General features: G+C 40.5%; 1 protein-coding gene across 4 annotated transcripts in view; it reads right to left on the bottom strand.

Annotated features, from left to right (window-relative positions):
* The window catches only part of KIF13B (kinesin family member 13B), a 137,701-nt gene that overhangs the window by 43,885 nt on the left and 79,805 nt on the right, over positions 1–14,011 (bottom strand). For all 4 annotated transcript variants that reach the window (XM_074582117.1, XM_074582120.1, XM_074582118.1 and 1 more), the window contains 11 exons: positions 13,379–13,513; positions 11,323–11,453; positions 10,178–10,264; positions 9,005–9,195; positions 7,958–8,168; positions 6,685–6,847; positions 5,498–5,644; positions 4,837–4,986; positions 4,036–4,164; positions 2,277–2,447; positions 1,169–1,326 (listed from right to left, as the gene is read on the bottom strand). In XM_074582117.1, the coding sequence (XP_074438218.1) occupies positions 1,169–1,326; positions 2,277–2,447; positions 4,036–4,164; positions 4,837–4,986; positions 5,498–5,644; positions 6,685–6,847; positions 7,958–8,168; positions 9,005–9,195; positions 10,178–10,264; positions 11,323–11,453; positions 13,379–13,513 (1,673 nt within the window). The remainder of the gene's footprint in view (positions 1–1,168; positions 1,327–2,276; positions 2,448–4,035; positions 4,165–4,836; positions 4,987–5,497; positions 5,645–6,684; positions 6,848–7,957; positions 8,169–9,004; positions 9,196–10,177; positions 10,265–11,322; positions 11,454–13,378; positions 13,514–14,011) is intronic.

Here is a 14,011-nt window from a genome sequence, read left to right as displayed (position 1 = left end):
TATACCGCGTTACTAGTTGTGCAGTGCCTGTAAATTTTACTGACAGCTATTTCAGTCAAACATCAGAACTAAGCCTTTTCTTTATTCCAATATGAAAACCAATTCCACTAGATTCTAACATTTAAGCTCCGGTCTCAACTACTGCCCCAGAAGCCAGGTGTTGTCGGTGCAATGAGATTTGTACAGAAGACAGCAGAATGAAATACGACTTTGCCTCATAAGCTTTCGAGATTCAGGGCACTTCCCTGAACGTCATCATACTACTGCCTTCTCCCCAGTTCTTCTAAGACCTTACACAAGAAATGGCCACTTTTGCAGCACCTCAAAATTAAAAAGGAAGGAGGTACTTACTACTCAGCTGCCAGATGTAACTCACTATTTTCCTGTTTCCATCTCCTCTTTGTCACATTTTCCTGACTTTTCTTTTAAACTTCCCTATATATAGCTTAACATGCTCATCACAAGCTTAGGCTGGAGGTAAAATGAGAAATAACTGCCACTAAAACAAGGTGCAGAGCCTTGAATTGGAGGTGCAAACGACCTTACATTTAAGAAGATGCTCCTGAGTTTACTTTGGGGCCAACAAGCAGCTGCAAGCAAAAGAGCAACCCCCTTCAGTCTAAATTACCACGCTGTTGCATATTTACTCCAGTCGAAGTAATTAGCAATATAGCTCTTCCAGTGGAAGCATTATAGTGACGGCATTTCATGGCCAAGAATGAACTGGAGTCAGACCTTAAATAAATAAATCAGCGTACGGTCAGAACAACCACCTTACTGTTTTAGACTGGATAGCTCTTTCTGGCCCAGACTAGCACAAAAATCTAAAGGAAAATCATCAGCTTGCTCGTTTGTAAAACACTACTTACGCACTCGAGTTTGCCTAAATAAAAGGGACTTCAAAGTCTTTCAAGTTCTACCACTTTTATTTTGAAACAGAGATGGGCATTTCTCCTCTTTCCCTTTTTTAAAGCCTATTGACACATCGCATAGTGTTTTTCCAATAGACAGAGTCCATTTTAATAGTTTAATAGATTCAGTTTCAAACACATGTTCAGTTGTCTTCAGTTCAAAATTTTACTATTTATCCCAAACCTGCTTCAAAATTGGGCACGTCAGACAGTGATTTTCCAAAATTTGAAACCAAAGATCTATTTTCCGTATTTACCTGTCTCGAAGGCTGCGTGTTTTGGCTTGAATTATTCCCAAATCCCACAGGGCTGGATTTTTGCGGTCACCACTCTGCTTGTGCCCATATACTTCAATCGCCAAAGCACCATCATAAAGATGTTCCATGAAGTCTTCGGAAATGTTTACAGAAACTTCCTGTATGTAAGTGACAAATCGGTTGATGACTGTGGCTACACAACGACTTAAGACTTAGAGATTTACTGCCGTGACTTTCATATAAGCAAGTAGTAAAGTCACCCTGGTCCCCAAGAAACAATATAGAGGAAAAGAAGAACTGTAACCTCAGCTTGTAAAATCAGGAGGTAAGGCAAAGATACACGATTAGCTGAAGATTAAAGTTTATAAAGAGCTAAAAATGACTGCATGCCGTTCCAAGTCCCGACCCGATGGTTCAAAAAAAATTAAAAATCGTATGTTCTAATGTTCAGAATCAGAAAAATCAAAACTCATCAGAAGGTATTGTATCTATTTTACAAATGGTAAGTGGAAGAAATTGCTCAGTGTAATGACAAATGATAGAAAGAACAAGATGAGAACTCGGGTGATTGGCTGGCATTCATCTAAGCTGACTTTGGATGTCTCTATTAAAGACTCCTTCGCTCAGACAGTTGCTTGAAAGTCAATAGGAAGAGACAGTCCGTTCTAAGATACACGACCTAATTTCAACATCTACATTTGCCTGATAACAGGCATCATGTCCCAGGACTGGGACTTTTTCTCTCCACTCCATCAGAGTGTAGAGTGATCAGCTCAGATACGGGCAGTCAAATGTACCCAGACGAATATCACTCTTCCATTCACACTCAGCAGCACTTTTACTGTGGGTAAACTCCAAAATAAGTCTCTCTGCTGAACAGATTCCTTTCCTTTATTAATCGACTCCTTCACCTTCTGTGATTTTTGTATCGTGTAGTATAATCAAACTTAGATGGACTTTGAAGATGTTTCAACTTCTTACTAAAAAACGGAATCAGGCTATCAGCCTCGCAAAGTACAATAATGAGAGCAAAAGGGCAACTGTTGCAGACGCATAAACCTGCTTTCTCGGCCTACAGTTTCATTAACAAAACAGAAAAAAAATTTACATTGCAGTGATCGAAGACAACCATGCACCGTGGCTCCTTGCTGATGGAAGACAAGGAAGGATCCACCTCAGGTGCAACAATAACTGGCTCCAGTTGATCCCAGAACGTGTATTTGCAGAACACAAAGTTGGAGAGGTGCTGTGGCAAACCTGTAGCCTGAAGTATTTTAATCTAGAAAAAGAGATGAGAGACACAGAAAAAGCACTTATTCATTAGGCATAGAATTAAAAAAAAAAATCTTCTGCTAGAACAATGTTATTTCATTCTCTTCCACTGCACAGGATAACAAAAAAAGAAAGAAGCCAAGCAAAAAACTTTACAGAATACAAATTTCTGCATTGCTATAGATTGGAGACAGCATCAGCTGGACGTCGCCACTAGATGTCACCAGGCACATATTTCTCGGGAGCGAAAGCTGAAGGTGTGAATTTACAAACACACCAAAACATTTTGTTAACTTTTAATGGCGAGATGCAACAACACCTTCATAACTGAAGAGGAATACAATAAAAATTTCACGCTTCTATAAAAACTGGCTCCTTGCTTCTGCAAAATCCTTGTCTGAAGATACTACTTGTCCTTTGCTGCTAGAAAAATACAATACAAAAGTAGCCAATCCTCTCTTTTTCAAAATCAAGGCCAAATAGATGGAAAATGTTTTGACTACACCTTCTGACTGAAACAAAGCCATCGTATTAACCATATAATTTAATAAACTTCTATTTGCCATTTGTCAAATTAAGTTCTGATGAGTTAGATTCCTATGGTAAGGCACCACTCAAGATCCTCAGGAGAATGTTTCCTGCCACAATGCCCTACTGCTGTTGCAAGCACATGGGGCTTTATGGGACAGGATAAAAAGCAAAAAGGAGTATGATTGCCCCCAAATTGTTCGTATTGTCCAGAAGCCAGAAAACTGGGGTTCCACTCCCTCTAGTGCTTTTTGCCTCCCTCTTTTCTTATCTTATCTCTAGCTTGGCCTACCTTGTATTTTACTGCAAACACAGAACTGCTAGTAAATCGTTATCACTAACTTTCTTTTCATTATTAACAATAATAAACACAACTGCATGTATTTCACAAAATATTGAATATTTAGAGAGAGAAATACTGAGAGAGAATGATTCACAGAACAACGGGAGTTTATCAGATTCTGTAGCTCCTTTCGAATTAGATATTGTAGCTCGATCCCAGTGCACAGGTCTTCAGTGTCTTCCAAGACTACAATAAACTGTCTGGGCTAAGACTGTATGCATAGACAAATAAATATAGTTTAATAAACACCCTGCAGACTTAAAAAAAATAAATCACGGAGATAGAAAGAAGCAAAACCCATCTAGTTCTCTTGTATTACTTTAGCCACTCAAGAAACAAAATATTGTGAGAAAAGACCAGAGAGCAGCCCTTCAAGACAAACACTGGGCGCCAGGTCATTACACAAGACCATGAAAACAAATACAGGAAAAGTATTAAACTCTGTATATACAACTGAATGATTAGGATACAGCTAAATTATATGTTTGGTTGTTTTGTTTTTTTTAAAAATCCTGAAACATCAACACAGTTTCATGTAGTCAATCAATGAGTTCAAAAACAGGACTCTGCCTCGGTAACTGAATACTGGACGCGAACATGGCACACGAGGTTACAAAGAGACATCTAACACCCAGAAGCCAGCGCACCAGGGATGGCTTTATTTTAAAACTTGGGACGGAAAGAGAGAACTTTGCTCAGAGGTTGGGATCTTTCTGGAACTCACCCTGCAGACAAGTTTTCTCTCCTGAGTGTCATTTTCATTTGAATAGTCTGGACTATCCTCGCCTCCAACCAACCTGTCGTCTATCTCTCCGCTCACTCGAACAACTTCAACGTGGAGACGACCTGATACCTGATAAGAAAGGAACAGGAATTACTTGTGTGCCAGAAAACAGTGGCAGGTTCATCCCTTTTCAGGTAACTATGACTACTGCTGTTTCCAGTCTGTAAGCAGACAGACAGCATTTTATTCCTGTGTATTGTTTTGCGCTACCAGATGCAGAATTCTTTGGAGCAAGAATCAAAGAGCCTTTCTTGTAAAAACATAAAGAAATGAGCCACTAGAGTGACTCTGGGAACAGCATACTGCAATCTCACCCACCTTCGCACCAGTCTCTGAGAGTCCGAGGAGCGCAGATGTGATGCAGAGCACAGGGAATGTTGCCTGGTGTGCTCTAGCTGCCTTTGGAGTTGTTCTCACGCTATATATTTAAGAGCCCATTCTTGATGGTAGTCAGTGAAAGCCAGAGGAGCTATAGCTCATACTCGTTTTACTAAGTAGTTATTTTGGGCCGCTTCACTCAAAAAGGTGCTCACAAAGCTTTCTCCTTTCCCAATCACTACGCTGGGCTTCAGAGCTGTCTAAACAACTCCAGTAAGGTATTACAGGATTTGCATAATTTCAAATTGTTAGCAAAGAGCTTGTGTACATGAAACTGGAAAATATCTACTATATACTGGTAATAAGGTCCACAGGCTGTAATTAAACAGTTGAGTAAGGAGAGATTATAGAAGAATGACGAACCTCTCCCTTCTGATTGATGATTGGAACAGCATATTGTAGCTTCACATCATAGAACAGGCACTCAAGAAAAACATTGGCTACTCCGATAAGGCTGTGGTTTTCCTGCTCATCGTAGAACGGATCAGCGCGTCTGAAGTAAGCTCTCATCACCTTCAATCAAAGTCGTAAAAATGTAAGAAAAACAAACTTTTCACGAAAGGGTTTTCAAAGCGTTGCACAACCAGCCTACTGAAAGGAAAATGGACTCAAGCAAGAGGTCAGATTAGATCACAAGAAGAATGGCAACTTGAATTTTATTGCGGACCGGGTACAAGGCCGGTGCTCAGCAAGTTCTCCTTAACGTTGGCAGATTCAGAGAAGCCTGAACGTCAGCTGCTGTTGTGTTTACTAACTGCTTTGGTTCTATCGCCAAACTATGCATGCAAACAAGCATCAAAGTGACAAGATAAGGGTTAACGAAATGCTTCAGTATTCCCTGAATATTCACTGAAGATCGCTTCAGTACTAAGAAAAGCAAAAGCTCAGGAAAACTTATCTCTTTACCTCCCCCCCTCCCCTCTTCTCCTTCCCAAACCAGAAGGTTTTCTCACATCTGCTTTAAACAAAAAATTTAAGAGGGATGTAATTCTATCAGCACAACACCGGAGTAATTTTTACTTACTGGGTTGTCTTCCTCACAGTCTTTCCACTCCTGGTAAAGATCCCTCATATCTACCAATCGATTCTCCAGCTTTTCCAGTGACCAGATCTGTTTGCCTTTCCCTTTCCTTCTCACCTGAATAGCAGGTTCACTGAGAATTGCGCCTCTCTGTGAAACAATTAAAGAGATACCAACAAGGAATTCATGTCACAACAACCAAAAACTAGTTTAAAACCAAACAAAACTGAGACATCTTTGGGAAAAGTCTGGATTTTGCTCCTTTTTTATTCTAGCTTGAGCAACCAAATTCAAGCGTGACAGACTCTGAGTTCGGCTGTCACAGCGTATTTGTGTTCAGTTTAACTGCGAAGTCTAATCACAGCTACGGGCACTAGTTTCCGTGGATTTTCACCTTGCGTAAGTGTTAGAAATAGGAACATTTAAGCATTTCACAAATATCCTCAAGTTAAAGCAGGCCTGGAGCTCCAGCTAAGGTTACTACTGTCTGCAACTTTCAACTAGTGCAGGCGCTTAACCCTCTTCACCATCCCCCTTCTAGATGTGCCAGGAGACTGCAGGAAAAACAAGCAGATGAGAGAAACTTCTAAAGCAACTGATAAAAATTCTAATCCTGGAATAAAATACATCTAACTGTACTAACGACGGCCTGAGTATCACCAAATATGGAGCTGACCTCAAGAACAGAACTAATACCAGCTTAGGTAGCCATTCTGAGGCGTGGAAGTCTGGATTCAGTTCCCTCCTTCCAAAATTTCTAAGATGCCTGAAACAAAAGTCATCCAAATCCTCCCTGCACAATGGGGACGGGCAGCGTTTTCTCAGCTCACCAGGACAATGGAAAGCCAAGTGTCCACAAGGTGATTGGAAACACTTGAAAGAAAACTTACCTAACCCGCGCGGATTTTATCTATCTGCAACAGAAGCAAGTGTGAACTACAACACCAGCAGAAAGGTCTCGCACCAAAACATTTATCAGTAAGCTAGCACATTGTAAGATTTTCATGGTAACAAAATAAGATAAGGATGTAGCATGTGCTAACAGAGCCATATTTAATAGAATATATAATATAATATATATAGAATGGAATGGCAAACTATCTAGGCCGTTAAAGTCAGAATACAACAAATAAGAACGCTGAGGGGCAAACTCACTGAACAAGGCTTTAGTTCCATTAGGGCTACCTTACCTTACTGTTAGCATTAAGGCTTGAAGCTGGGATCTGGAGGGTAACTTTATACTCCGTCCTCTTGTCCAGTTCCTCTCCGATAAAATTGGCTTCTCTCACATACAAATTGGCTTTAACAATCTGCTCTCGCAGCTTTCTCAGGCTGTGGGTGAACATTTCTTCTCTAAAAGAAAGGGATTTGGAGGGGGAAACAGGAAAAATGATGGCATTTAAGTACTGAAACAGTGCAAGACAAACAATCACTTGACAGGAAGGAGTCTTAACATTCAGCTTTTTAACACAAAAATCAGGTGAATTACATTGTATTTCTTCTGGGGGGAAAAAAAAAAAGAGAGATTACGTGTATGAATTTTGCGGTATGAACACTAGAATGCTGCTGGCTTTGGAGACTTCTCCATGCATCTGCTGAACAGTCAGCTCTTGTGTGGCTTATTCCAGAGTTTTCCCACCACAGATGTAGATGTTCCATCTTACAGAGAAAGATTTATTCAGACACCAGGACCCACTTGCTCACTGGCCTTCCTGGTGAGAGAGCACCAGCTGTGCAGCACGGGGATCTGGTCCCACAAAATATTCCAGACACACAGCTAACATCTTGCTAGGCTGTCTCAGATATTTTCTAGTTCAAAAGTTGCTTCTCTAGCCATATAAATTAGATTCATATTTTCTCATTACAATGTCTTTACCGCACTCCTTGTTTTAGGGTACGTTTCATCTTCCTCCTGCAGCTGCTCTTTTTGACAGTAATAGTGGAAACGATCATTTAGGGGCTGAAGTAAATAACCTCGCTGCAATTGCCTAGGAAGAGGCAAAGAGGACAGTGGCCCCTCTGTGGTTATGAAACAGTTTTTGCAAAGTATCATCCTCTTATTCCCTTTTCTTTCTGCACTCTTCTTGTTGCCAAGGCCTGCCCAGGCCAGACAGATGGATGTGAATCAAGAGGAAAAACAACCTTCCAGCAGCTGAGTCATGATCCACAGAAGAACAAACTCGTATAAGAGTCTCAAAATTTCTTCCCATCACTTCATCTTTAGTCAAATTTGTTGCCGATCAGGACAGAGTTTCTCCTTACCGATAAAGCAGGCACTCTTCTCATCTTTTCTAGCATTACAGGTCTGATCGTTCTAATATTTTCGCTCTGTCCTCCCAACCCCCCGCAGGAGTCCTCTCAGAAATTTGGCAGAGGTGTGCAATGCAATTAGCGTCTTGCAAAATTCACTAGCACTGAAGAACTTTAAATAAACACTCCTGATGGTCAGATTTGATTACCCACCTCTCCTCCGCCCACTGCCGTAAGCGCTGCTGAGCGCTGGGAGAATGAAAGGAGAACCTGTCCATGCTGCGGAAATGCTGCTTCTCCGGCGACAATCGCCTTCGCAATTGCTCCAGTTCATGTTCGTACATCAGTCTCTGCCGTTCAAGCGCAGATCTCTTCTCCTCTTCGTGCTGCTGCTCCAGGCTTTGCAAGATGGACTGCATGGGATCTAAGCAGACGTTGAAAACAAAGAAGCAAGTACTTCTGGGGGTCAAACACCCGGTAACCATAAAATGAAATGGAAAGAATCACGTAACGAATACGGGGCAGTGCCAGAGGACTTGGAAATACAAGATCTTTCACATTCTGCCACAGATACAGTGTATGACCTTGGGCAAGGCACAAGTTACTACCATTTGGTACCTCCCTTCCCCATTCTATACCTGCAGTTATTCACATTAGGGACTGCAACAGCCACTGAAGTCCTTAGTGAATAACATCCTACAGAATAAACACAGTTCACATATAAAAGGAGGAAGAGATTGTATTTTTGCTTTAATGCATATTAAAAAAAAAAATGCTGCTGAACTGTGGCCTACAATAAACATCTACCAAACGGACTGGATGGATGATTTAAGGTACCAAGAAAAGGGAAAGACCAAGTTGAAAAAAACCTTTCCTCCCATTTCCCAAAATAACGCCATTCTGGGACAGCTACATAAGACCACAAAAACTAAGGAACATGGTTTCAGAGATAGAAATCACTACAGTTAATGCCTGAGTGAGACATAACACAAGAAAAATAAACAACAAAGTGAAACCACTTTGATTTGAGGCTGTAGTTCTACCAATATTCCAGTTTTGGCCTTTTCCTCAAGAACTGCCAAACAAAACATTGTGGTGGTTTCCCCCCCCGCCCTCAAGTGCTAAAATGGCTACAATGAGTCATTCATGAGAAGAATTCTCCAGTAGGAAGTTAGAAGGGAAAAAGTCTGTGGTTAAGAGTCCCTGAAGATGTAACCTCATATTCTGTACCTATTTCCAGTCATTTCTCTTGCTTCTTACCGTTACTTCCAAGTGCCTTCATGGTGACTTCCATCTGGGCATACTCATAACTGAAGTTAATCTCGCTCGACACTTCACTGGAATTGTCTCCATCGATGTCCAGCTGCTCAACACTGTTACTGCACTTCATAGAGTTGTCTCGCTCTTCGTCCTCCTGATCTGCCTTCTTTTTCTTCTTTGGCAAATTCAGCCTTTAAATAAGAGGAAAATTTTCCAAGCACTGTTAATTGTTCAACTTTGAAACAAAGGGTTGCTTCCAAAGATTATTAAAATTAAGCAAATTATCCAATTAGGTAGGTTTTTCCCTTTCCAATTTGTTGATCTCCTGCAAGTGTAGTTTTTTTCAGGGTAAACAGGAGAGCTCAAGGCAAACGACGTAATCCATTCTAGAGTACCCGATATTACTAATCATATAGTTTAACCGTGATTTTTTTCAACTGTCCCATTCCCAAATAATTTAGAGGCAATAATGAAATTATATCCCACTTTTCATCCAGATTCTTCTTTAAAGCATAAAAGAAAGAAATTAAGTTTTAGATTATCATTTAAATCCACTGATCTTTAAGGTATTTCAGACCAGACACAGAGGGTTTCAAGAATACAGCCTTTCACAGAAAACTTCTGCCAGTGATCCTGTCTGATACAGGGAGGTCTCAGGTATGGCTGGAGCTGGAATTCCAGGGGACAGAGAAGACAGTGCCCTTGTAAGACCCAGATCACTGTGTAAGATAGGTCAAAGATCTAACACCTTAGCTGCAAAACCCAAAGGCAACCTATCCAGGTCAAAGCTTGGGTGTAATATTTTCACTGTGGAAGAGAAACCACTTGATATTAATGTAGTACCAAACTACATTAAAGTTACCACCCCAAAAATTAAATCTCTTCAGTGAGATCATAGTACTGATAACTGCAGCAAGCTGCTCATCAGCAAGGTTTCAGTCCCTTCAAAATACAAGAAGTTAAGTCAACCGACTGCTCTGAAACTAAAAACATGCACGTTTCCTATGACATGTAGCATTTCGAACAGCCAAACACCAGCATTGCCTTTATAAGCCCAATGAAAAAGAAATCACCTCCTCCTGCAGCCTGAACGCTCCGCTGTCATCTTTCCTTATACCTTAAGATAAAACAAAATAGGCGCAAACTTACAATTTCTTTTAATATCTTTTGTACCTGAAGAAGTGGTTGTTCCCCCACAGTATTCTGTCTCCATGATGCAGCTGGATGGGACACACGACAGCAGAGCCATTTACGAACGTCCTGTGAAAAGGCAAAAATCTAAAGCAAAGGCGTCGATACAAGGCTTCATTTTTTTTCCCAGTACTTCTTACTTTATTGGAACCAGTTAAGGGAGGAGAACAGGCTTATGGATTGCAAAGAGGCAAAATATCCCCAGAAACTTCATTCACCCTCCCCGTGCTGTTTCACAAACTGCTCAAACCCAGCTTCTTTTGATTGCTTAAGCTTATCGAGTTCAGTATTTTTGGACAGATAATACGACAGCTGTATCTGGGGACTATAATTAGAGCTTAAAAACGAGGGGCCTGAAAGAAGATGATGTCACTGGAAATAAACACTTTTCGCGCTACTTTGAAATAGACACAAAATAGAAATGTTTGAAGAAGACATCAGAGAACTTCGCTATATAAATAGCTTGAAGACAATAACCTAATTAGAATAATCAGAAACTACTTTTATTTCAAAGTCAGACTCAGTCTGAAAATAGGATCATAGGATAACTCAAATTTGAAGGGAATCTCAGGATGTCAGCCGCTCCGATCTCCTGCTCAAAGCAGGGTCACCTACGAATCAGGGTAAATGTGAATTTTGTGTATCTAACAATAAATTATTGGAGATGCTGACGAGGCATGTCATTTTGTGATCTCTTTGAATATACCATCTGCTTTTCAAGTACTGCTACTTAATCAAATAAGACAACAAATGCTTCAGCAGCTCTTTGCATATCAACAGATTTCCTAGAAAATGAATTCAAATGTTGACAGCTACATCTGCACAGCTGCAAATCAGTGAGTATCTACTGGCTGAACGCGTATGCCATTTACTCATCCTCTCTTTGAAAACTTTGACTACAAACACCATCCCTGAGAGAAACCTCTTTAGAACAAAAGACCTGAGTTGACAGAGGGGTAGACGACAATTAAAACAAAATGTAAAAGCAGGAGACAAGAAGTAGAATTTTCTTGCTTCAGGCGACATGGAAAAGTTCATTTTTTAATTATCCTTTTGCACCACTAATCATAAAATACTAGATAACACTACAATTATCATACAACTGGAGCTGTATTTTATTCCCTTACCTAGTATTTTTTTGCGGTGTTAACATAACCTGTCCTTCTGGGGTGATGTCTATAATGCAGTGCTCAGGAAGAATTCCCATTCCACACAGCTGGATATCTTGAGAGTTGTCTGAGCCTATTAACGTGTGTTCCTAGGAAAAAGTAATCAAGGTGTTAACAGCGGACTGCAGAAGTTCACTAGTTCGAACTCATCCATTCTCCTTCTGGATAACATCCTGTCATCTAGTTGGAAAATCTGAAAGCTCTTGAAGAGCTTCCTTTAGAGGGAAAAAGGAGAATGAAACATTGCAAGTAAATCCTCGCTTTGTCTTACAGTAACAAGTAGGAAACACTCAGGAAAGTTTAAAGGCAACAGTTAAATTGGAAGATGAAGAGGTTTCTATAACTTAATTGTGGAAGTCAGTGCCTCGGGATGTTGTAGAAGCCAAAAGTACAAAGGAGTTCAAAGAGGAATTAAGACAGGTTCACAGTGGTTTGACCCATGGCTATTACGCAGGTTCCATCTACATCATCCGAAGGCTTAGGAAATTCCTGAAGCACTCCAGGCATGAGGGATTTGGCAGAGAAAGCATCACGCCACACGTGGCCCAGTTCATCCTTTTCTTTTTTTAGCCATCTCTGCGCCATTTTGAGGAACAGATACAACAGTTTAGATCAGTTGGGTCAAGTTCTTTGGTGCTGATCAGAACCAGTACATAAGGGGCTCAGCGTTAAAGAGAACGTGGGCAAGATATTTACTCTGAGAAGCAAGGCAGTTTAACCTCAGAACTCTAGGCAAAACCAGGCATAAGTCATTTTATCGAAAGCATTTCAAAGCACTGGGATTTCTACACCAAAGTTCTCAACCAACAAAATGAATTTGTTTTATAAAAAAATAATAAATATTTAAAGAGTAACTGAAATGCCCAAAACCTACCCCTTGCAAAGGGGTTTTCTCTGGAAAAGGGAAGTAGCACAGTACCACCTGAGACTTTTCTGCTGGTGCCGATGGGCCAAGGCCTGTTTTGGGAGCGGGCTTTGGTTTCGGTGTGCTCTTGTGATGTGTTCCCAGTGAACGCCACAGAAGTTGGCTCTGCTTCAGCAGGTGTCAGTGGCGAGGCTGATTTAGCGGCTTGAGTCACACTCTGGACACCTACGTGCAAGGCGCCTGGATCCAATTCTTCTCCCAAAACCTCAGCTTTTTTGTCCTTTTCAATGTTTTTTAGTGGATACAACACTGAGAAAGTTCTTTCCCTTGCGTTCATTGAGATATCGCAGAGCAACTATGACCGATATCAAAGAGGAGCATGTATTTCCTAAGACCGATTAAACCAAACCCATCTTTGAGCCCAATTGCTAATTCTGTGGCTGTTCTGCAAGTTACTATAGACCACTTCAAAGAGAAAAGAATGATTTAATGTGAAGCTCAAACTGCCAACATTCTTACACTGCTAAATTTTTAGAACTTGTGTTCTAAAATGTGACTTAAAAACGGTCGTATCACATTTCGCCTCCTGACTCCAGATCACGTCTCCAGTTTGTTAAAACTAGAATAAACTGCTCAAATGTTTCAGCGTGGAGTCCAAAAGTCACATTACACCTTTTTTGTTTAACATCAGTAAAGGGCAGAAGTGCTAAGGCAGAAAAGAACTTGATTTTCACTCCTGGCAAGGTGCATGAAGAGGAATAAAAATGCATTTTATAAACTGCAGTCAGTACTACACAAGTTGAAGCAAGCTGAGTACTGATATGCCCAGATAAAATGCTTTTCCGGGTGAAAGCTGGCGTATAAAAACAGCAAACAGTTTGTAAAGGACGGCATCTCTAAATTTCTTCTAAAAACCAAAACATAAAAACCCCAAACCTTCCTCTGATACACAGAATTAAATTTGCAATAAAAAGGTTGTCTTCATATTATTTTTAATGAGGTGGTGAGTACCAGAGAAGGCTTAGATATGCAGTTTTTATAACATTCTCTAAACACACCTCTGCCAAGCGTGTATTTGAGCCCACGTATATTAAAAAAAAGAATATATATATATTTTATATATATATAAAAATAATTTTTTATTTTTACCTTTAAATAGTATACCAGAAGTTCATTGAGAGCTGGATCTGCATTCAAATTAACCAGGAAGCACTTGTTATCCCCAACTTTTATTCCAGAAGACTGAAGAGATATGCCAAGACTTTCCAACTGTTTCTGACGCTCCTGCAAGAGAGTAGCCATCAAAACATTAAGCTGATTGATGTACAGCCCTTCGGAAACGCATGCCTATCTGCCCAAGCCACAAGACAAAGTGATGGGCAGCTACTTCTGAAGAAGGTTAAGTCTTTCTTCTGCAATAGGTTAGACACAAAAACATTAGTTATATCGAGCTTTGATCAGGGTATTTGTAATTTCTCTTGTCCTTCCACCTCTGGTCTCAGAGGGCTACGTGCTACGGTCTCGCAGAGTTGCATCTTCCTAGTGAAAAATGAGAAACCAGCTGAGAGCAGCACACTGCAGTACTGTAGGAGCTTCTCCATGACCTCACCGGGACAGCAAAACGCTCCCACAAAGACCTCTCTAGAGCCCTTTATTTTCTCTTTGGAGCTAAAAAGCACCAAGTTAAGTTAAATCCCTGCCAAGTCAAGCTCCATGTCTATCTTTTATTCCAGAGCAATCAAAATGACAAAAAACTGGCAACCTGCTATTTAAGTAATGCAA

The sequence above is a fragment of the Larus michahellis genome, chromosome 3 (genome assembly GCF_964199755.1).
Source record: "Larus michahellis chromosome 3, bLarMic1.1, whole genome shotgun sequence".
Lineage (NCBI taxonomy): Eukaryota > Metazoa > Chordata > Aves > Charadriiformes > Laridae > Larus > Larus michahellis.
This window is presented reverse-complemented; position numbering and strand designations above follow the sequence as displayed.